Consider the following 24576-nt stretch of genomic DNA (forward strand, 5'->3'; position numbering starts at 1 on the left):
AGTTTTGATGGAGCTGATAATAATGGAGGAGCAGGGACTAATGGAGGAGCAGGGACTAATGGAGAAAACAAACATCTCATCCACGGTAATGAGGAACATGTGGAGGAGCCGGCACGCAACACGCTATGAGGCAGGCCACACACACACACACACACACACAGCTACAAACAACTGCAGGCCCATACAAACACATCGAAGAAATATGACATACAGACATACAAACAGACAAAAGTACATTTGATTCTGTAATCAGTTACAATACATAAACTTTAGACATGCTGATGAAGGCATCTTAAAAGACAAACTAACATTGCTATTATGTTATTCTCAACACACACACACAGACAGAGAAACAGTGGCACCAATGCACTGTCTAGAGTATTCCTGGCAGCTGGCCCTAGCTCATCCTGTCATCCATACTGAGATGACCCCTCTCTCAACTTGCCACTGTGTGAGAGACTTCTCAATAGCACACACACACACACACACACACACACACACACACACACACACACACACACACACACACACACACCTTTGTTCCTACAGATCCACCTCAACGGCTCATTTTTCCCGCTAAAAGTAATGCCTGCTCCACATTCCCTCTAAAACACGACCCCACAGCTCATCTCCCAGAATTCCGTCCTTGTTTTCTCAGCTCGGAGCTGTGTGTTTTCCTTTGTGCTCCGGAATTCCTGTTTGCATTTACCTTCTCCCAAACAGGCCCAAGAAAAACACAAATAGAATGACGGGATTAAAGGAGATTACAGGTTGTCAGAGTTCTGCAAATCACAGTCTGTGTTTGTGTGAGAGAGCGCGCGCGTGTGTGCGTGTGTCTATGCATGCATGCGGGTGTCTGTGTCCACATCCACAGTCAGTCACCAATCCTCTACACCCATGTCAAATCCAACATGTGTACCGGGAGAAGCTGCATCTTACGGTGGATGTAGATGCTAGGTGAGATAGAGAGAGGAGCGCTATGTGCTGCGCGGCTAGGCTAGCTGGGCTGCGCGGGCGGGAAAGCATGGCTAGCAGGGAGCAGTACAACCAGGCAGGCCATCACAACACCATGAGGAGTATCAGCCTGTCCTGGTTGTAGCCTTGGGTACACACAAGGATACTCATACACACACACTCATACATACACACACACAAGCTAAATGGGCAGCAAACAGCTTAATGGTTTTGCATAGAGGTGGTAATGGTCGTCAGCTACTTGTTAGGGCATCCCCAGAGAAGACTACAGCAGCGCACACACACACACACACACACACTCACACACACCCCAACAAAGGACAATGCTACACACCCACTCCATAAAAAGCTGAAACAGAGAGCTTGAATGTCTTAAACAGACGATCGCTAACCAAAGGCTAAACACAAGTTAGCACAACAGCTGGCCAAACAAACTAAGCCGGCTAATGCAGACCAACCTAACAGAACCTGTCTGGTTCTGTCTTAGTTGATAACCAGACTTCTAGTCAAGGAGCTGCACCATAGCATGGAACTGGCTACTGAACTTTAATTAAATCTGAATACAATAATACATTGTTATGTTAACCCGATAGAGAGGAGACTGTGTATACAAAACATAACCCACGGGTATCATTTAGCAGCAATTGCTCATTTTTCTCACGCAGAAATAGGTTGTTCCCAGTTTAGAGGGGTCTGTACAAATCAAGTAATGGACATATTTCCTTGTCATCGAATGACAGAACTGAGCAAAAAGCATTTTCATGTTCCAAACTAAATGTTGTTTTATTCAAATGCATTTCAGCTGAGAACAAAGCGAAACACATTTTCTCACACACACACACACACACACACCAAAAGCACATGGACGCACACACACACAACTACATATTTTGTAAGCCATGTTCTCAGGCCCCTGTATGGAATCTTATCAGGTTTATATTTAGAGCTGCGAGAGTTGGGGGGGGGGGGTGTCACCTTGTCTCACACACACACACACACACACACACACACACACACACACACTCCACACATAGGTAGGGCTAGCCTTAAAGGGGCAGGATCTGTTCCCTATTCATAGATGGGAGGGGTGGTGTGTGTGAGTCTGTGTGTGTGTGTGTGTGCGTGTGGGGTGTGGAAAGGCATGCTCATATCTGAGGTGCAGAATCTGTCACCGGTGAGATTTAATACAGCGTTTAATTATCCCAGCCAGAGCATCTGTCTAAACAGACATCCACATCCTCCACTGACAGGAGCAGACACAGACAAGCATGGACACACACACACAAGAACAGATGCAGAGATAAGTATACACACACACACACACACACGCACGCGTCCTGCTGTGTGAAGAATTCAGACTTGGACACCTACAGTACCTATAAATTGCACACGTCACACGACTTGTGTTACTAGGGTTTCTGAGGAGCGTGAGTGCGTGTGAGAGAGCTATGGGTGGATGGAGAGGGAGAGAAATGATGAATGGGCAACACACAGTGAGGATGTTTGTGTAGGAGTTGTAATGCGGGCGGTGTGACAGGAGAAAGGGGGGTTGTGGGTAAGATTGATGAAATGTATATCCAAGAGTATCGCACTCATCTGGGTGTACTCCACCACCTTTACTGTAAAGACTGTGTGTGTGTATGTGTGTGTGAGAAAGTGAGAAAAGAAAGCCTAGTAGTGTGTGTGTGTGTACATGTGAAATAGAGGAAGGGTTACCAGGGGTGTGTGTGTACATGAGAGAGAGCTAGAGGGAGGTTTAGTGGATGTGTGGTGTATATGTGTGTGTGTGTATATATATATGTGTGTGTGTGAGGCATCTGATAGGAGGGTGACAGATGGAGCCTGTCACAGCATCACAATCCCAGGCCGCCATGTTTACCCAGGAGGCATTGCTCACTCGATTTGTTTTGACGAGAAGGAGCGCCAAAAGGAGATCACATTACACCCTCACTCATCCCCATCCCAGATCTCTCTCTCTCTCTTTAAATTCCATTCCCTCCGGATTGACTCTATCCCTTACAAAATACAATTAACAAATTCCCTGTCTTTCTCGCAAACACATTCATATATACCTGCTCTCCTGGCTCCTTAAATGTCTCTGTCTCTGTCTGTCTCTGTCTCTGTCTCACACACACAGGCTGTGTAATGTCTGGGGAGAGGGGGGGAGGTGCTGACAGCTGGATAGGTAGGAGCATGAAGGAGACATGGAAAAGGAGAGGGGGGTGGAGGGGCGGGGCGGGGGGGGGGGGGGAGAACATCCGCTAGACTACACACCGTAAGATCAACAGATGAGATCGGTCTGTGTGTGTGTGTGTGTGTGTGTGACTCTGTGTGTGTGTGTGTGACTCTGTGTGTGTGTGTGTGGGGGGGGGGGGGGGGGCAGGACAGACCTTAGAGGGATATGGGGCAACAGGCCGCTGGTTTAAAAGGTGACATTTCAGACACCATCAAGCTTCTGCTTTCTCTCAAGGCAGAGGTCCACATTCACACCCCTCCCCCTCCCCTCAGTATATCAGTTATTTAAAGTGCAGTCAGACACGAACAAGACGTTTGCTTTCATCCTTACCACCCTGCTCTTGCCAGTGTTCTGAACAGGATCTCCCCCTCTCCAACACAGAGTTGTATCGATTGATTAAATCCAACACATATGAAGTTAAGGCTAAGTTTCATGATTTTTTTCAACGAAATACAGTGATGAGATACAATCAACTATCAGTCATGGTTTAGGGTTAGTGCACTCCTACACAATAATAACCTTCTTTTGAAGCTACAGTGAACACACACAAGTCTGTCTCTCCTCACTAAACTTCTCTCCATACACCCACCACTCTCTAAAGGGCAAATGTTGACCTCGATTCCTCTGTCTAAACAATCACAGGGGTTGCACACATTTCGATCAATTCCCTGTGAACACAAACGTACACACACACACACACACACACACACACAATGTACACACTCAAGACAGGCTAAAAGGTTTACGGGCCAGAGTCCCTCCAGCTATCTGTCTACTGTCTGTCTCTCGTAAACATCACAAGAGCTTGCAGACAAAGAGTGACTGACGCTAACTGTGTGTGTGTGCATGTGCATGGATCACAACTCTCACATGACAGTCATATAGTCACTGGGACACAGCACACATACATGGTTCTGGCAGTTATGTAAGCCTCACTGCAAATCTAATCTGAAGAATTAGGAACAGCTCAACTCTTTCCTTCTGTGTGGCTGTTTCACACACACACACACACACACACACACACACACAACGCTTCATGTTGTTTACCGTTCACTAAAGTAGATAATTCTCATGAAAATTGTAAAAGAGGCTGATGAAGCACACTAGGCATAATTGCATGTGTATGCCTGTGTGTGTGTGTGTGTGTATGCCTGTATGTGTGTGTGTTTAAGGGACAGACAGAGAAAGGGGGAGAGGTGAAGCAGAGCGGTATCTGTCTCTCTTTCATCCTCTTCTCCAGGACGACACCAGACACCTTAATCACCTCCACCTGCGTGCAGACAATGAGCCACACCCACAAATCTGCACACCACACCCTAGTTCCCACGGTTACCTTCTGTAGACAACCCCCCCCACCCTCAACACACACCTTCTGTACACACACGAAGACGCACAAGCAAAAACACACGTTCAATGTCACATACTATCTTGCATGGTGAAAAAGAGTGAGAGAAAGACAACTTGGAGGAAAGAGGAGGGGAGGAAGGAGAGGAAGGAGGGAGGGAGGAGGGAGGGCGTACTCACGTCCAGTGAGTCCTCGTTGACGATGATGAGGGACATGCCATGTGTCACCAGGCGACAGGAGTAACCTGAGACAGAGAGACATGGCTCACTTTCTACTCCCTCTCCCACTCCATGCACTGATGCAGACAGGACATACTGCCATACTGAATGGAAAACATCTTCAAACGGTTTCTTATTTGGTTTCTTATTTGGTTTATTGTATTCCCCATTCCTCCCCCTCTCCTCCCTTCTTTACCTCTCTCCCTCCCTCTCCCTCTCCCTCTCCCTCCCTCTCCTTTCCTCACCGATGTTGATGGCCGTCTCCTGCTTGTCGCCTGTGAGCACCCAGATCTTGATGTCGGCCCTCATCAGAGTAGCGATGGTCTCTGGGACCCCCGCCTGGAGACGGTCCTCTATGGCAGTGGCTCCCAACAACAGCAGGTTCTGACACACACACACACACACGTTATGTACAACATGAAACATCGTAAGGATGACAGATTTGCACGTCTTAACTGTGTCTAGGAAACCACTATACCCGAGTGTGTGTGTGTGTGTGTGTGGCACTGCGTCCAGAAGACACCACAGGCTACATGACAGGAGTGTGGATGTGGCAGTGTGCCAGTCTCAGTCTGAGCCATGAGAGAGCAGGGCTGTTCTTCTGACACTCTGTCTTTGGGCCAAGCAGCAGCTTCACAACCCCCCCCCCCCCCCCCGAACTATAATTTGTTCAGTATTTACACACAGACACACACACACACACACACTCCCAGCAGGTAACACTGATGTGTTGTTTGCACCACTTTTATAGGTCTCTTGGCAGACTAGTGCAGGTAATTAGCTCTGTGGTCTTCCAGTCTACCTCTCCCCCTGCCCGTTCCCTCCCTCCCTCCCCCTCTCTCCCCTCCGTACTCTCTTTTCTCCCATCACCCCTCTCTCCAATGTCTACACTTCCTGTCCTGGCCTCCTCTCTCCAATGTCTACACTTCCTGTCCTGGCCTCCTCTCTCCAATGTCTACCCTTCCTGTCCTGGCCGCTCCCCCTGCGCTTCAACCTTTTGCTGAGCTGTCTCCCTCGGGTGAAAAAAAAAAAAAAAGAGAAGCTCATTAAGCCAAGAGCACAAGCGTCATGCGAACATTTGCCATGGTGAAAAAACATCTAAAAACATCGATACTGAAGCGGTGGGCGAGTGAGGAACAAGTTCCAAATTCAACATGCTAAGGCTACATAAGCGTTTCCAACGGATTACTGTTTGACTCTCTGCATATTGACATTTTCAGACTTTTTTTCCCCCCCTCTGTGGTTGAGGTGTTTTGGGTGGCAGCAAGCAATGGGAACACACTGACCCCTACTGGCTTCTACAATCTACAGCAACCTTATAAGTGGACAAAGAGAAATCCAGCACACGTTCAATGCAGTCAGTGTCTCGTATTACCAGAGATGGCCCACATGCCCACCTACACACATCCTTCACTAAAGCAGAAGTACAGATCAGATACTCTGGTTTAAAAAGACGCTGGTAAAAGTTGTAAAGCTGACTCCACTTTTTCATTCAAGTTAAAGCAAAGAAGTATGGGAAAGGTTTTTTCAACCTTTTGAAAGTTTTGGTTGAATTTCGTTTGTAAAATATTTGAAAGTTTTTTCCACACACAGTGAAAGGAGAGGAGAGAAAGATCATGGCCAAATACAGATTAGATCTAAAGTAACGAACCTGGCTTGAACAAGAAAAGAAGTCGAAGTACAGATATTTGTGTAAAAAAATTTAAGGAGTGAAGGTGAAAAGTTGCCTCCTGACAAAGTAAAAAAGACTGATTACCACCATCCTACAGAGGGTAGGAAAGCTCTGCCTGGGTCACCATGAGAGACGTGAAGGGGACTAACAGGCGAGTACTGAGCCAGCAGCCAACACCGCTGGTAGCTACCTGCTCCAGTAGTTCGTAGCACTCCTCCAGTTTCTGGGCGCGGTCTTTGAGCACGGTGCTGATGCGGGTGTGTTCCTTCAGCCACTCCTGGTAGGCTGCCTCCTCCAGGTCCACATAGGCGAAGCACAGAGTCCTGAGACCTGAGGAAGAAGGCAGGGATAACCTCTGAATATCTGACAGCTACAAATGTTAAAACCTTAGTATTTGGCAGTGGCAACACAGCAGTTCACCGCCGTGTTGAGCCGCGCGATGCGACGGAGCCATGGCTCTCACGAGACAACAACACGCACGGCACCAGGATGATGACATGACAGGACAGGTGTGAACGTGGCAGATAACTGTCAGGATCTGGATGTGAGAGGAGCCAGGTGGAGGCAGAGCACGACAGGGCGTTCCTGGTCCATCCTTACCCTCAGTGGCAAACTGCTCCAGGTGAGCGATGGTCAGCTCCTTGTACTGGGACGCCTCTGTCAGACGCTCGAAGATCACATTATCCTGAAACACAGAAGCGTGACCTCATCAGCCTGCGCCGTTTCATCGTCAACGTGAGCCAGTAAACCAGTGAGCCAGTTAGCTTAGCGTCTTGGTCTAAAGTGATGACTGAGAGGTCGCTAAAAGAGGAAACCCACCGCTCCCTTGCAGTACAGGCGCAGTTTCCCACTGGCGGTTCGGACCACCACGGACATGCGTTTGCGGTTGCTGCAGAAGTAAAACATCCTCACTGGTTTGGTATTGTTAGAACTCTCACAACCATATTGTATCTCATACAGATGGGGAGTTTGCAGAGTACAGTGTGTCTGTGTGTGTGTGTGTGTGTGTGTGAGACCTTACAGTGTGTCTGTGTGTGTGTGTGAGACCTTACCTTGAAAACTCCAGCACATTCAAAAGCTCAAAAGTCATGTCCTTTCCTCTCTAGAACACAAGTGCGCTAGTTAAACTGAGAACAAGATCTGGTTTTATGAACAAGGCATTAAATCACATGTCCCATATATAAAGTGACATCATTCTTTCTATATTCAAACACAGCACTTACAGCATTAATGATGACAGACTGTGGGGTTCTTGCAGTGAAGACAAAGCCAAGACCTTTGGCTCCTTTCACCAACGCCCCCTCGTCTGAGACGAAAACACACACACGCACGTCAGAGGCAATCAGTTACGGTGACCATCTTGCTCTATCATGGATTAGTTCCCCCCCGTCAGCGCAGAGTTGTCATTGGTCGGTTTGGTGTCTCGTCAGAGATGTGATTGGCCGTCTGACCTGGCGAGGAGGCCTGGTAGATGAGCTGGTCTGCGTCTCTCTCCGGGACCACAGTGTGACACACCGCCATCATGGTGAGGAACTCACAGATCTGAGCGGACGTGGGCTGGAGGGGGGAGGACCAACAGGCCGGGAGATGAGCATTAATCACAGCCTGCACACCAACACCTGGAACATGTCCTGTGGTTCTATTGCTTCTGTCTGTATGTCTGTCTGAGAAGAGCTGGGGAACACCTACGTGGTTCTCGATGTTCTGGACGAGTGTGGGGTCGTCAAACTCTGTGGAGTCTTTGCTGCTGGGGGGGAGGTGACTGGAGGGAGGGAGGGAGGGAGGGAGGGAGGGAGGGAGGGAGGGAGGGAGGGAGGGAGGGAGGGAGGGAGGGAGGGAGGGAGGGAGGGAGGGAGGGAGGGAGGGAGGGAGGGAGGGAGGGAGGGAGGGAGGGAGGGAGGGAGGGAGGGAGGGAGGGAGGGAGGGAGGGAGGGAGGGAGAGAAATAGAGAGAGAGAGAGAGAGAGAGAGAGAAATGGAGAGAAATAGAAAGAAATGGAGAGAGAGAGAGACACGGAGGTCATGTTAGTAGTAGTGGGTGACACGTGATGAAGTATTTTGACATTGGAAGTCCGCCTCTGATTGAAAGATACAGTGAGCGTGAGAGAAGGTGGCAGACCTGAAGTCTTCCATGGAGCGATCACAGTCCAGATCAGGGAAATGCCTGCAGTGGCAAAGGGTTATCTGATTTTAATCATTGGATCCGTAAACAGAAAATGAAATGGAAAAATCGAAAAGATATACTGCACACAGCAAACCCAGACATGAGAGAATACTGTACCCATATGTGATTCCTGCTATGGTACACTTCTTGAAGTGCATGATGTTACAGGTGAGAGTCCCTGTCTTGTCAGAAAACAGATATTTCACCTGGAAGGTCAAAAATTGAGATTAGGTAGGAGAGAGAGAGAAAAAGAGAGGAAGGAAGAGAGACATCAGGGGTCTATTAGCTTTAAGTCCTCATTTGCAGACCAGAAGTCAGTGGCTGGAGTTGTGTCCTGACCTGGCCCAGTTCTTCGTTCAGATTAGACGTCCGAGCCACGGCAGGCGTGTCCGTCTCTGAGTAGTACATCTCCTCATCCTGATGGAACACCAACAAGGGGATAGCTGGTACACACACACACTCTGTATCTGCTGGATTCACACACACACACACACACACACACACACACACTATCTCTCTCTCTCTCTATCTGCTGTATTCACACACACACACACTCTCTCTCTCTCTCTATCTACTGTATTCACACACACAAATATACACACACATACCCAGTTGATGAAGAGGGCTTGTGTGAACTTGACCACCTCCAGGGTGACCAGCAGGCTGATGGGGATCAGGTTGTTGTAGAGGATGATAAACGTCAACAGGTTGTACATGAAGTTAGTGGAGATGTCACCTGAAGTCACACACACACACAAATATATTAAACAAGAATAATGGGTACTGTGTATGTTGTATATCTGTTTGAGCATGTACAGCATCAGTGTGTGTGTGTGTGTGTGTGTGTGTGAGAAGAGTGTTGTCACCTTTACGAGACAGGTACCAGCAGGCATCCTCGGTGTGTTGCTTGTTCCAGATGGCAGCACCTATTGAGCTCACTAGCGCCATCACCAGGAGGATGCAAAACAGCACCAGGATCTGCATGTTTGTCACTCTCTCCACGTTGGAGCGTTTCAGAGGGGCCTTGGTGGAGTTCTAGAGAGGCACGGGGGATGGGCTGAGGTTATGTATGCTGACATGACATAAAAGTGCAAAAAAGGACATGTAATGATTTGGTGCGGAGTTCAAAACTCCCAGGTTAGGTGTGGTGGGTATCCCACTGTGGCCTGGTCTTCACCTGCATCAGTTTGGAGTCATGCCCTGTGTAGACTATGATTCCCACCACCCACTGCGTGTTCCTGAGCTGGGCGCCACGAAGCAACACTTGGTCTGGACCGAGGGGAACCGCGCTGGGGGAGAGAGGGCGGTTCAGTTCACCCGGTTGGAGCCACGAGAGAGCTCGTCTCAGCAAGCCTCAGCTTGTGTGCAAATGAGAGTGTGTTATGTGCTTGTGTGAGAGTGCTATGTGCTTGTGTGAGTGTGTTTTGTGCTTGTGAGAGTGTGTTTTGTGCTTGTGAGAGTGTGCTATGTGCTTGTGAGAGTGTGTTTTGTGCTTGTGAGAGTGTGTTTTGTGCTTGTGAGTGTGTTTTGTGCTTGTGAGAGTGTGTTTTGTGCTTGTGAGAGTGTGTTTTGTGCTTGTGAGAGTGTGTTATGTGCTTGTGAGAGTGTGTTTTGTGCTTGTGAGAGTGTGTAATGTGCTTGTGTGTCTCACATGTGGTTCTCCAGGCGTAGCGTCCCTGTGAAGTCGTACAGGTGTCTGTTGGGCCCCTCACACTCCAGACGACCAGACAGACTCAGCAGCTCCTCCAGGGACTGCAGGCCGGCCGTGAGCGAGAGACCCTGTGAGGAACACACTGCTGTTACACACACACACACACACACACAGTCTCCCCACTCGCTTTGACCCTAGGAGGGGCCACGCACACACACACACACACACCAGCTCTCCCTGGGGTCGCTCTTCTCCATCCTACCTGTCGGATCTTCAGGTTGGTCTCTCCGTCCAGGTTGGAGGTCTCAGTGTAGCACATGGCCTGGGGTTCACTGTGGAGGGACACATGGGCAGCGCTCAGGTCACATGACATCAGTCATGCTCCTCACAACAAGGTGATGAAAATAATGCAACGTTTTGACACACCACACAAAAAGGCACAAGACCAATGTCAATCTCCCACAGCTAGGATGGTGATTCCATCCACAACACACACCTCTAACCCAAATCAGCACAAATGGAAGACTACAAACCAAGATCAACACTAATGAACACACACACACACACACACACACTAGTGAACACACACTAATGAAGACATTTGACCCTTTGTTAAACGCCATCCTGGAACCATGCCAAATGAAAAGAATAAAACCTGGACAAACTGTTCATTTTGAACTTGGGGAAATGTGTTGTGTTCAGGTTTAGTTAACAACATCCATTCAGTAAGGAGCATGTTGGGAAGGGTTCATCTGACTGGGAGGACAGGAACGTGGCTAGTAAGCTCATCTGTGATGAATGCAAATCGTTTTTGTGTGACTTTCTCTTCAAGTCAACCAGCTTACGGCTTGCTAGAGACAATAACTCCTATTAACTTCACTTAGCTATCTGACAGCATAGATGGGTGGTTTCTATCATCTTTCGGCGCGGCTCCAAGTGAATAACAAATAACTAAGAGGGATGGGGGTTAGCAAAGAGTCAAAACTCCAATACCCATGAAGTAAGCGCTTGTACACTCCTCCATTTAACTGTTAAAAGTACCAACAGAAAACCTTTTAGGTGTTTTTAAATCAATAAAAGGGGGAGTGCTTAAGTGCTCACATCAGGGGGCGGGGCTATAGGATGGAGGACGGAGACACACACTAACAAACACAAACACAACACAGAGTGGAGGCTGACCTGGAGGACACTATGACCATGTCAGCCGGAAGGTGCTGCCCATTGGTCACCTTCACTATGTCTCCTACTGCCACCTAGTGGGCAGTGTGCAGCATTGCGATAGTGTGAGGAGAGAATGAAAGAGGGGGCGAGGGAGGGAGAGGCCAGAGGAGAGAGGGAAGCAGATTAAGATAGGAAAGAAATGAAGAAAAAACGAAGGAGAGGAGAGAGTGGGTAGGTAATGGTGAAGGGAGAGGGGTGGGTGGGAGAGAGAGAGAGAGAGAGAGAGAGAGAGAGAGAGAGAGAGAGAGAGAGAGAGAGAGAGAGAGAGAGAGAGGGAGAGAAGGTAATGGTGAAGGGAGAGGGATGGGAGGGAGAGAGAAAGGGAAGGTAATGGTGAAGGGAGAGGGAGAGGGATGGGAGGGAGAGAGGGAGGGGGGAGGGAGGAAGAGAGAGGAGGGAGGAAGAGAGAGAGGGTAGGTAATAGTGAAGGGAGAGGGATGGGAGAGAGAGATAGGGAGAGAGAGGGGCAGAGAGCAGTGAGTAGCTGAACTGTTCATGTTGTTCTGACTGATGCTTCGCTCCATCAGAGCAAGGTCACAGCAGCATACGCACAGGAAATTCAAACTGCACAGAGGATGAGGACAAACAGGAGGGAACACCTTGGTGGTTCAACAGAGAATGAGCCATACAGCCTTGACAAGCCCTGCTATGACAGAGTGCTGAGAGAGAGAGACAGAGAGAGACAGACAGAGAGAGACAGAGAGAGACAGAGAGACAGAGAGGGTCAGGTTACCTGTTTCCATATGATGGTCTGCCACGCTCCGCTCCGGAGAACTGAGAAATAGGGACACAGCCGTCAGGCTATAGCACGGCTCATACAGCATTAATATGGTCTAAACGGTTCACTATAGCCTGGATGGAAAACAGAGGCTACTCACTCATCACAGGTGGTAGGGCAAACAAAACATGCAAGAGGATACGCTCGTAAACACACACACACACACACACACACACACAACCTGTGGTCTTCTTGTTGTTCACGGTGTTGTCTGCCTTATGTCTTTTCTGCAAAGACACAGACACGTTAAATCTAGTCATCTCACATCTATTGAAGAAAACGTGCGGTTCCCCCCCAGTAGTGTCTCCTGTAGGGGGCAGCTTCTGACTCACGTAGTCCTCGATGATCTCCTTGATCCCAGCCACCGTGAGGATGAAGATGAGCGGCACCAGGGTGGTGTAGCGACCCGTCGGCGACACATCCGGAATTTGCTGAGGGACAGAATCATGAGCCATGTTGGGGAACTGTGTTGTCGGGGACACCGTGTTGTCGGGGACACTCAATTGGGACTAATCGGTTGTGTTCAAGCTTTGCTGAGGGTTGGGGACAACCAATGGGATTGACCCTAGCTGAGGTGAACAGCATGGGAATGGGCTTACCTGCATCAGGGCGATGAACAGGAAGAAGGCGTTGGCGGCGCGACGGATCTGCTCGTACAGGAAGCGGGGCAGGAAGGTGAGCACCCCGTACTTAGTGGTACTAAAGAAGAAGAAAAACACAGCTCAGAGGTTCATTATCAGAACAGACTTGAAATTGATCTTGAGAGGTATAGAACTAAAGATCATGACTATGGGGGTTTGAGTTCGCTAAATATTATTTAGAAATACTAAACAGGCTTTTAAGCAAGCGAGGAAAAATCTTCATGTGGGTCAGAATTATTGATGTACTTGAAAAACAATTAGACATACTAAAGGGTTGCCAAGCAGCAAAACTAATTAAAATCTATGAGAGGCTTAACACATAAATACCCACTAATGGACCGAAGCAAGGCTGTGAATAAAGAACAAACTCTTTAAAACAGTCTTGTCTAAGGCCTTGTGATGCTCAGCTTGTCACTAAATCAACTGTATTGATCAGACAACAGCGACTGGCCTTAATTTAGCCAGCAGCTACGGTAAGAGCTTTTAAATATCCTAAAATAACCTTCATCCTTCAGGTATCAGCATCTGCCTACTCTTTCACTGTCCCTCTGGGGAAACTATCGCAAGAGAGTGTGTGTGTTCACATCTCTGCATCACATGGTTTTCATTGGACACAATCCCGCAGTCACACACCTGCACAAACACAAACACACACAGCCCTGGTCTGAGATCAAGACACCAAGCACCAGGCACAGCAACAGCTGCTGATCTCTGTCTCTCTCTGTCTCTCTCTGTCTCTCTCTGTCTCTCTCTGTCTCTCTCTGTCTCTCTGTCTCTCTCTCTGTCTCTCTCTCTGTCTCTCTCTCTCTGTCTCTCTCTCTGTCTCTCTCTGTCTCTGTCTCTCTCTCTGTCTCTCTCTCTGTCTCTGTCTCTCTCTCTGTCTCTCTCTCTGTCTCTCTCTCTGTCTCTCTCTCTGTCTCTCTCTCTGTCTCTCTCTCTGTCTCTCTCTCTGTCTCTCTCTCTGTCTCTCTCTCTGTCTTTCTCTCTGTCTTTCTCTCTGTCTCTGTCTGTCTCTGTCTGTCTCTGTCTGTCTCTGTCTGTCTGTCTGTCTCTGTCTGTCTCTGTCTGTCTCTGTCTGTCTCTGTCTGTCTCTGTCTGTCTCTGTCTGTCTCTGTCTGTCCCCGTCTCTCCCTCTCCCACACACACACACAATCTAACAGACAGACCTGCTTTAATCTAATCACAAAAAAATCTAACAAACAACACATTTTCTTATTTACACACCCACATATTTCCCACCCACGACAAACACACCCAAACTCTGCTCAATGTTGCATTAGTGAATACAGCATGCTAGAAATGTAAAAGTTGGTTGCTTTAATAGCGTGCAACATTTTGTTACAGATATGTAGAATATAATATAAAAAGGTCCCATTTGGGATGGCAATGTCGTGTGTTTACGCCAGCAGGATCAGGAGTGGTATAAGGTTGCTTTTCTTACATTTAAGAGACATGCGCCTTTCAAAGAAATCTCGACCTGAAACTTTTGGTTGTTGGGTTTCAGAAGGAGCGCCCAACTGAGTGGGAAGCATCTAAACTAACGCACAGGGACACAAGAGACTCTGGTCTGTAAATAAAATATGGAGAATGGGAGGAGAAGAGATGTGGGCGAGAGGAGGAGAGGAAAAGATGAGAATGAGCGGAGATGAATGCTCGACCTTTCATCTCAGAAAAAAATCAATGGAACTACTGAACCTCTGAAAGACAAACTGAAGACATGGGGGAACCCAGGGACGCCAAAGGGCACCGGACCCTGGATCTCCAATGAGAAGCCTGCGCGGGCACATGTGAGCCAATCAGTGGAAGCAAAAATAGACCCGCCTTAATCTGGTTAACTGGATTCAAATAGGCACCTTTCAAACGAAATTGAATCTCCTGACAGTAATGGCAGATCAATGTATGATGACTGACAGACAGAACGATTCCACCTCCAACATGCACTTCTACATGATTCCACTGGCGCCTGTCAGAAACGATGTAAGCCCACACAGGAATTAGTAAGGGCCAAAATAGCTTGACGGACAGTGAATCATCTAAATAAACGGGCACTGTTAATCCTCTGCTTCATAACTTTCCGTAAAAGCAGCAAGTCGTACTTATCAAATACAGATGGCAGCTGTGAAAGCTTTGATTAGACATTCCCCAAAACTTTCAAGTCCTTTTAGCCTTGCCAATGACCCTGCCTGAGAGATATAGCCATACGACCCCGGAACATTCACCCAGTCAGGCCCTTTCACAGCATGCTACCACTAGACCAAACAGAGCTCTTTCACCAAACACGACTTTCACACTACAAAGATCGACAATAACTTATACAACACAACATAATTACGTCAGTAAACAACTAATTGAGTCATTACATCTTGGTCAATGGTATTGGTGCGACAGAGTTGACATTACTTGTTAACAAACCTTGTTTAAGACAAGTGGCCTGTAGGATATGTAAATATTGTTGTACTTTTCTAAACGCACATTCTTTTTTCTCTTGAATTTGAGCCAATTCCAGGACCATATTTTCTCTAACAGCAGCATATACGTTTGCCAACTGTTGACAGTTTTCTAAGGCACAGCTGTCGATGTCTTAGCCATGCATGCATTAAGTCACAGCAAGCATTTCAGCTGCAGTTATGCAGTTTTATAGTAAGTTTAAGAATTCATGAACTTACTCTGCAATTGATTCAATGGCCATGTTAAGCACTTTTGAGGTACTTAAGAATAAGATTTTTTTTTTCAAAACTTTGGGCCACCAAAATACAGAGTCACGGGTGTGATGTAAAAGGGTGGAAGCTTACCTGACATGGTTGTCACAGAATTTGGTGGTCTGTGGCCGGTTGAGCAGGACCATCCGCGCCGAGGCATCTATGGGATCAGCCTGCGAAGTAGTTCCGGACATCTCATCGGCTGCCTTGCGGTAGCCGGTAGACGAACAAGAAGGTCCTGCACCGTTCGATTGATGGGAGAGAGGCGAGGCTAGGGTAAGTGTGTGTGGGAGACAGGGAGAGACATAAGAAATGTGGTTTACAGTTCAAAAGTGGAGGCACCAACTATAGAGGTTACTGTATGCTGATGTAAGCTGGTAGTCGATGTCAATGACGTTTACTATTCTGAACAACCCCCATGTCATCTGCACACCACGGGCGCACGCCCACGGGACCCCCTGTTGTATAGAATCTGCTGATGGATGCACAATAGCGACACAAACAACGTGTGTTTGCCTCCTTTCTTTGAGCAGAAACTTGTGTATTCTGACACAGGGGTATATCGTGACCTGCAATGCACCTGTATGGTTAATTCTACATTCATCCCTGTCACAGAAATCCCACGCTGGCACAGTTGCTGTGCCTCCCTCCAAGGACTAGCTTTTGTCGTTTCCCTCCAGCTGCTCCCATCTATAGCAACTGAATGGCGGAAGCCTTGTACGCTAGATACACGAATCGAGGATACATTGGGGAGTATTCTTGCACCGGCAAAATGTCAATATGGAAGAGCGGACTACGAAAGATACATAGTCAGTCTGGTCGTGACTGAACAGTTTACCGCCCGCTGGCTCAAGGCAAGGTGCCAGGGAGAGGACAGATGAAGCACGCCGTTCCTTGTTTCTCCTACCTCTGTCTTGCTGTCAGGGAAGCGCCCAACTTGGAGAATGAATGTGACCAAAAATCCTTCGCAAAAGTGTCATCTGGTTGTTTTGGGTAGATTTGAAAAAACTTTTTGGCGCTCCATTTTTCGAAACGACGTAAATTGGGAGATGCCCGGTTAGACAACGGCCAGAGTCTCCAGTGGAACCCTACGGAGTTCCCTGCTTTGAGAGGAACAGGATTTGCATTTAAAGGGACAGTACCTGTCTTGCTGCTGTCTGCAGTGGGTTGGACGTAAAAGGGTCGAATAACAAATAGGCGTCATCAATCAAGATTACTTTACTTCATCCACACGCTTATTCCACGTTAGGAATAAGTAGATACGTAACTAAATATGTTAAATCATGTCAATCAGGTCATAAGACTTAAAAGTTTTGCTACTTCAAGCGGTCAATCATTTACATGCAAACTATAGCCATAATCTGATAATGGTAATAATGCGATTATAAAACGGATCATGTGAACATCTTTATCTAGTAGCCTAAACTAGAGCTAGCGTAGGCTACAGTAGGCCTACTGAGAGTAAATGCCTGAATAACAAGATTACGACGTCGTCTACTTTTCGTTATTATTAAAAGTAACATGAACGCCGTTGTCATATGATTATGGATCAAATAGGCTAGAACTACCTAAAGTAACAACATTTTTTACAATAACTTCTTACAGTAAACTATCCTCAAACGAAAATCAAAATAACTATTTGCTAACACGGTCTGTGTTTAACGTTTTTTGTGGTTCTAGCATGCTCGTGCAACAAAGTTGTTACTTAGTAACAAGTAGGCAGCTCGATGTCGAGTAGAGGTTAGGCTAGCTAGCCAGGATTCAATGTGTTGATTGAGTAAAACCAGAACATTCTCTGATCAAACATAGCAGTAGGGCCAATACCGAAAGACACGGCGACTTCCTTGCAGAAGAATTGTGGAGGTGGTACAAGTTTTGTCCGTGGAGTTTAATAAAAAGAATCATGTAGCCGCGTTTATTGAGTAATCGTATTATTGGCATAAACCGACAATTGCTAGTAGCCTAATCAAGTTTCACATGGTCATGTAAACGCATTTATTGGCTCTTTGACTAATGTTGGGTAGCAAATTTATACAATCATTGAATCAATAATTCAGTAAAAAATAAGAGAGCTAAGCTGGCAATGATATGTCGGATCCTGTTTCTCAGCTCCATTGTAACTATAATAATGGGGAATAGCGTCATCATTTCCCTTCAGCAATCAGTGGGCACTTAGCCAAGAAGTGAGACCTTTGATCATTATAACACTTTTAGAAAAAACATTTTTTTCCATAGTAGCCTACTATCTTACAGAAGAGAGTAAGTATAAATGACTCAGCCAAAAGCCAAATTGGTCACTGAAGCTCCTGGTGATTTCATCAATATTCTAACACAAGTCTCGGAAATGGGGACATGTTCATTCAAAGAACACTGAGATCACCTTCCCAAGTATCTTAAAACACATCCAGCAATCAAGAACAGGAGAAGACCTACCAACACCACTCCATCCAGTTAGTATATCTCAAGTCTCAGTACTCCCAAGTATGGCACATCTGACTTGCAGGGTAAATTGCACAAGGCATTGAGTGCCAAAGTTCTACCAAGCCAACTGATAACCAGAAAATGAGCATCTCATTATCTCCTATCCTAGCTAATACCTCTGTTCCTACACAAGCAAACACATAATATAAATTTAGTGTGTCACAGTCCTGTGGAGACGCAAGTGTGTTAGATAAGGCAAATGACTTGTTGAGGACAAAAATGAAACTGAAAATGACTCAAAATGAAACAATATATATATATATATAAGCATAATAGTTTTAACATGGGCCCTACCACATGCCCACAGAGCATCACCAGTTTGAAGACCAGCATGGTTTAAGTGAAGTGTCAAGACAGAGCATACACACACTTGGCGACCCTGTTCGTTTTTTTCTAATTCTGCTTCTTCGTGTCTTCATATTCACTTCCCACACAGGTGGGGGAAACTGTCCCTTGCTCACCTTTTCCATTCTTTGCCAAAAATGTTTTTCTACTGTCTCCTTTTATCGTCTTTTCTCTGCCCCTAATTATCCAGGTCCACTCTCACTGTACTTTCCACCTCTTCAGTCTACCTTTCATTCTAAACAGATCAATACCGGTCCTCTCAGCAACCCATTTCAGCTCTGATTTATCCCAGAGCAGATCAATGCGTCTGGGACTCCATGATGGTGCACAGGAACCTCGGTAACCCACTACCGATGCTTGTCTGTTGAGTCAGCTTGCCAGCTGACCTCTAGGCTCTGTCACGTGAGACCAGCGGAGCCTGCCTGATGACCTACCTGGGTAGGTCAGACCCACATGCCCTGACTTCCTGAAAGCCACAACTGACAAGCTGTAGTCACCTGAGCAGGTGAAACAAGAGCTGACAATGTGTGTTTTTTTGTACCCATGGTTGCTATCGACATGTGCCCTAATTAAACTCATCCCTTGCTGATAACCTTGCCTTTATCACCTGGGCTGGAATGTAGGCGGCCAATGCTGTTAATGGAAGACTAGACCACAGTACCCAGTCGGTCACATATCAAAGGTTTCAGCACAGTGTCTGCTCTGGGCTGAACCCAAACCTAGTCTGGCTAAATGCCAACATTTCACTGCTAAAAACCAGGCTGAACCCCCCTGAATAATACATATAGGTAGGCTGCATAATTCATTTCTATTCTCCAGCAAGGCAGAGTTGATTTCACCAGACACCCTGCTTCTGTTCGACATCCATGCCTTCACTCAACACATGACTTAAATGTCAACCACTATCACTGCTTCTCCCTCAGTGACCATTGTACAGTCCCAATTAGCCTGACCGGTACTATTATGTTCTAAATGCCCTGAATCATTGTGTGATGTCAAAACATTTAGTCCAACAGTGACAACTCAGAACATGCTGTCACACCGATGCTGACGTTCAAACATCAACTCAGAAAACAGAAGCTCTTCTCTCACCACAAAGTCACACAGGTTCACAACATATAAATGTACAAAAACTACCAACCACCTCAAGTTCGAATTACTACAGATAAACAAATCTGCTCTCAGCCAAGCAAAACTCCTTTCAGAAACGTTTTTTTTTGCTTTGTTCTTCTTGTTCTGCCCTCTTCGAATGACATTGGTCACTTCTTCACAAGTGTGAATCAGCAGGCCGTCTCTCGAGGTCAGGAAAGCTTTACCTACAGAGCGCCGCCTGACTTTAGCACCCCTGCACCCCCCGGCTGGGCCGCCCGCCGCGGCTGGGCTGGACCCCGGGGCTGGGCTGGACGCCATGGCGACCGGCATGACTCGTCCCTGCTGGAGGTCCACTTGCTGGTCCACTTGTTTCTAGGCAGGCCAGTAGGTCCAGTTGCTATGGCTATGGGGTTGGGGAGTAGAGGATGAAAACCTCTTAGAGGCAGAGTGAGCAGGGATGATAATCCCGTTTGTGTCTGCTCTGCAACTTCACCTGCTGATAATCACACACCTCTAATCCTGCAGGTGAGATGGTGAACGCGCAGGAACGGAAATGATGTCCCCGACGGCACAGACCCACACCTGAACATATGTGGTCTCTAACGTTGACCGCCACACACCTGATGCAGAAATGCAGACCCACATCATGCAACGTCCCCGGCATGCAGCAGCTGATCTCCTACTTGGCCCCTTTAAAACACACCAGACAACTCACACATGCATGCATCTATGCGCATGCTAAAAGGCATGTCATGTGCATTACGTGTGTTCTAAATTGTACATGTATTTGTACAAACCAGATGTGTCTGTTGACGAGTGTGTCTACCGGAGAGCATTAATGTCTGCAAGTAGGACTGTCCTTAAGTGTGCTTAACAGGCGTAAATATATTTTTAAAACAATGACTCAGATCAATATACACTTACATGGTGAGGTAATACATGTAGTATGGATGTAGACCTGCACTCTTCAAGTAAGCTGTCTAGGTAGTGTAAGCAGGACAAGCGCATGCAGTGACTGTGCACAGAAGCAGACTATTTCAGTGGTCGTCAGCCCAGGTCATGGTAAACTACAGGGGCATGCCGGCTTTTGGTACAGGCCAGCACCGAGTCCAACTCCTCCCTCTCCACGGATCAATGACCAATCAGAGCAATGATTAATCAGAGCAATGACCAATCAGAGCTGTTGATCAGGTGGAGCCTGTAGCTCTCCCGGATCAGGACTGGGGACTACTGCTTCTCCTGCCTTCTAAGTTGGCTGCATGCACCCATGCCTCCCAAGCAGTAGGGGGTGCCAGCCTGAGCGTAGGTCACTCACTTTTGTCAAACCTGTCTGCGAGGCGGGAGCGCATGGTGACTCCGGAGCCCAGCTCTGGGTCCTGGAGGTCTGTGGAGTCCTGCCTAATGGGGGTCAACACTAACTGCTCTGGGGGAGCCAGAGAGAAGCCACCACAGGAGAGAACAACACACGAGACAGGAAGTCAGTCGCACAACCATCCAACACATACACACACGTGAACAAGCTACAATCGAGTTGTTTTGTTAATGCGAGTATTTGTGTTGCTAAACAAATGAGAGGAAATTACACCATTGACAGTGAATGTAAGTGTTCGATTACCATTTTGGTACATAACAGCATATTAGAGATTTAGGGTCAGGTTGAGATAAAGAGTGTACAATAGCGCCACCCAATGGCTATCTGAGTTTGTACTCTAGGGTCCGCTTTGCTGCAGCTTGTTACCTCCTAAATAGTATCCTTTAAGAAGTGGCAACCATGACAACCAGGCATTATCTTTACCAAGCAGATCCAGCATTGCCAGATAATCGTTGTCACCCAGGCTTGCACAACAACAAAAACACCCTTCACTTTAGTCTGTGTGCACCCATACGAAACCCAATCCAATCTACAACACTGAAGCTATTCAGTTTGCTATACCGTCCAAGCAGATAGCAGGCACATTGGGTTTGGAAGATGACACTGAGGTAATGTCTGATTGAATATTCCTTTATCAATGATGTGGTTTCACCAGGTTCACATTTCAAGCTTGTAAATGATAAAACCTGTAAATTTGCATTCTGTCTGTCTAACGGTTTCCCCTTATCTGCTGTCACCTCCTGTTTGAGTGTGTATGTCAGTGTTCTTTGTGTACACGTGTGTGTGTGTGTGTGTGTCTGTGAGACAGATTGGGATGACAGACGTCACTCACACAGGGGGGTGTGGCACCATGGGTGATTAGGATAAATAAGCAGGAGGGATTACAGAATAAAAGCTAAAGAGAAGCTGTGATGTGTATGGGCAGAGTGAGCAGGGCAGGGCAGGGCAGGGCAGTGACTGTGAGAGGAAGACCTCACTCATGTGTTGACATCCATGAGCAAAGGTCAAGCCCTATGATATTTCATGTCAAAGGGCTGCAATTACATTGAATCTGATTTAATAGTCAAGTAAAAGAGTAGGATATGGATTCCCAGGGGGGACATTGTAACACTCCCAAGAGGGTTGTTGTTTTGAATCTAAGATGGGAATTGAGAGTTTTGCAGTCCTGAAATGGGAAGGTCCCATCTTCAGTAATTTCCTGCCCTTATAACATAGTTAAATTTCTCTAATCTAGAGCCAAACCCAAGTCTAAAAACGAAGGTATGAACCTATGATTTTCCAAATACCTGTATGACCATCAGTAAACAAGTGAAAACCACACGCATCCACATGTAAGAGCACACATACATATATCACAGAAAAACGTATAGCCTACTTACACATTTGAAAACATACAATATAATCATATTTATAAACTTTTTATATTTTTGTTATCTTATTCAACAGATTCAGTTGTGAATGTTGGCTATAACTTTTTTTTTTTTTGCACGTCTTTTCAGAGGTAAGAAACAGTATAAGCGAGTGTTTATCATCTGTGTACGTGCTACATATCAGGAGTAGGTATAACTTCACATTTGAGTTTGCATATAGGTTTACAGAGTATGCCAGAACAATTATTTTGTAGTTGCACGAGTTCATACACGGCCCCTCGTGGGAGTGCATAGGTTTACTCAGTATTTAGCCTATGCATGAGTAATTCACCTGTAGTTGCGCGATCAAAATGTGCTTAAGACCTACACGGCCCCTCAGAAAATGGCCTGTCATCGGCAACCTTGACCACGAGTGTTCTATTAAGTAGGCCTACACAAGCGTCGTAATGGTGTTTCGCTGTTGTCATTCTGTCTAATTGGGATCGTTAGGCTACCGCGAGGATACTCGCCCAGTTTTGTAGGCTAAATCCCGACAATATGCCCCACTTTCTATTTCTGGAAACTGCTGGAGGGTTAGCGTATTCACATCGGCAAAACGGCCCCACAGTGCATTGCCAGTCACTCCCTGTGGAACAGCTGACCCACGCGCACCGTTGAGCACGTGCAACAGTCTTCCAGGACAACCTTTAGACATCCGGAAACAAAAAAAACAAAAAACCCTGTGGATTGATGCAAAATCGCCCCAGTCAGCTGTGATCCGTCCAAAACCGACCTCTTCCAACTTCCGCAGCATTAATTCAACCTATAACATTTCTTTAAACCCACTCCGCCAATAAACTGAAACATATTTTATTATTCCCGCCATCCGTGGAAAAAAAGCAGGTTGCATCTCGGTCGGTGCGTAGTGTTGGGAAAGAAAAAAGCTACAGGGAAAAGCACATAAATGTAACATATCCAAAGACAGTACAAGCCCAATATTTTACACTCAACACGGAGTCAATCAATGCCGTCTGGTCATCGCCGTCAAAGCAGGCCTGCACTGAATAAGAAGGCTTTGTTTCATTTATGACTGTCATTGTACACTTAAAACCACATGCATCATTAAATCCCCTGTTCACATGCGTTGGAAGTGCGAATGTCCAATTGTAGTTTAGCTTTTAAAAAGTTACTTGGGCAGTGGGAGGGATGTGCTGCACAAACCGCTTGCACATGTGCATGACGTCAACACATGGGATAACTTTTGGGACTCGTTTTGGCACCCGTGCGCATCCACATAGGAATCTAGCTAGGCCTGTATATGATTATAAACGGATAGCAAAGTGACGTGTTTAGCAGTAGCTTAATTATTCGATGCGGTGAAGGCTTAGATTCAGCTCGGTTAAACAGTTTCAGTGACCAGGCGCCTGTCCTCGCTGTCCTGAAAACTGATGGACATATACTGAGATGGGCTTAGAATAGAGCTCTTTAAAGAATCACGTGGTGTTTAAGACATAGCCTAGAGATGGTGTTATGTGTCGCACTTCAGAAAGCTCATATGGTTTGTCTGCTTGGTTGTCTCTTTCCCCCCTCATCGTTTAGGCTTTGATCATAACACAATGTAATAGGGATTAGCATTGCACCCTTAAAATACGGGAGCGCGCATAACACATCGCACCTCGTTTTCCGCTGCACCTGCAACACCTAACCAATACATTGGTCGGAGAAATGCGTCTGACAGTCTACACTTGTGAATTAGCTACTTTGTACCTATACTGTCCATGCCATAATAACAAGGTTATGTGTGCGCATATGATGGCGCGATGAGCGACGCAAGTCTGCACCGCCCCCGTGCCGCAGTCCTGGCTCAGCAAGGCAGTCCAAACATAACTGTTCAGATAACCGTTAAACGTGCACTACGCAGTGTGAACGCGTGAGGTTAGCATATTGAGCCACACAACTGTTATAAATATATCGCGACACACGTCTTGTCACTTCAGATCCGATGGGCGTTCGGTGGAGGGCACATCGTCGCCCCCACTATTCGTGCTTACCTCCCTCGCTGTGGATTTTCTTCGATCTCCGGTTAAAATACATCCTGGTGCTACAAGGGTGTCTATCGAGCTGGAAGATGAAGACCGGGTCGATGGCATGCTCACGACTCACGGACACAGCGGGGAAATGCGGGCCTCTGACAAGGCGGTCGCTGGGAAACGGATCATCGTCGGTTGGTCTGAAGACATCGGAGTTAGCTTGTTGCGCTGGCTGGGCTCAGCGACTGGCGCGCGCGAGTGGTGTGATGAGTGCGTGCGTGCGCGTTCGTGTCTTGGCGATGGTCCTA

General features: G+C 46.9%; 1 protein-coding gene across 9 annotated transcripts in view; it reads right to left on the reverse strand.

The window, feature by feature from the left end:
- atp8a2 (ATPase phospholipid transporting 8A2) overlaps positions 1–24532 on the reverse strand; it is a 40299-nt gene extending 15767 nt beyond the window's left edge. For 2 of the 9 annotated variants that reach the window (XM_084703518.1, XM_084703526.1), the window contains exons 1-25: positions 24290–24532; positions 15693–15870; positions 12859–12958; positions 12592–12690; positions 12441–12486; positions 12215–12255; positions 12034–12045; positions 11440–11513; positions 10523–10592; positions 10261–10388; positions 9787–9898; positions 9476–9644; positions 9218–9345; positions 8949–9026; positions 8727–8815; positions 8565–8609; positions 8136–8208; positions 7898–8003; positions 7670–7752; positions 7499–7548; positions 7266–7335; positions 7047–7131; positions 6637–6776; positions 5020–5158; positions 4736–4800 (exon numbers count right to left, since the gene is read on the reverse strand). In XM_084703518.1, coding sequence (XP_084559644.1) covers positions 4736–4800; positions 5020–5158; positions 6637–6776; positions 7047–7131; positions 7266–7335; positions 7499–7548; positions 7670–7752; positions 7898–8003; positions 8136–8208; positions 8565–8609; positions 8727–8815; positions 8949–9026; positions 9218–9345; positions 9476–9644; positions 9787–9898; positions 10261–10388; positions 10523–10592; positions 11440–11513; positions 12034–12045; positions 12215–12255; positions 12441–12486; positions 12592–12690; positions 12859–12958; positions 15693–15870; positions 24290–24332 — 2223 coding nt within the window. In that variant the 5' untranslated portion in view covers positions 24333–24532. Of the gene's footprint in view, positions 1–4735; positions 4801–5019; positions 5159–6636; positions 6777–7046; positions 7132–7265; positions 7336–7498; positions 7549–7669; positions 7753–7897; positions 8004–8135; positions 8209–8564; positions 8610–8726; positions 8816–8948; positions 9027–9217; positions 9346–9475; positions 9645–9786; positions 9899–10260; positions 10389–10522; positions 10593–11439; positions 11514–12033; positions 12046–12214; positions 12256–12440; positions 12487–12591; positions 12691–12858; positions 12959–15692; positions 15871–16506; positions 17405–24289 lie in introns of those variants that run through there. The other 7 variants (XM_084703523.1, XM_084703524.1, XM_084703520.1 and 4 more) reach the window with 7 other exon arrangements.
- Positions 24533–24576: the final 44 nt, after the last annotated feature.

This window comes from Hypomesus nipponensis, chromosome 8, assembly GCF_054491055.1.
Source record: "Hypomesus nipponensis isolate SF chromosome 8, ASM5449105v1, whole genome shotgun sequence".
NCBI classification, from domain to species: domain Eukaryota; kingdom Metazoa; phylum Chordata; class Actinopteri; order Osmeriformes; family Osmeridae; genus Hypomesus; species Hypomesus nipponensis.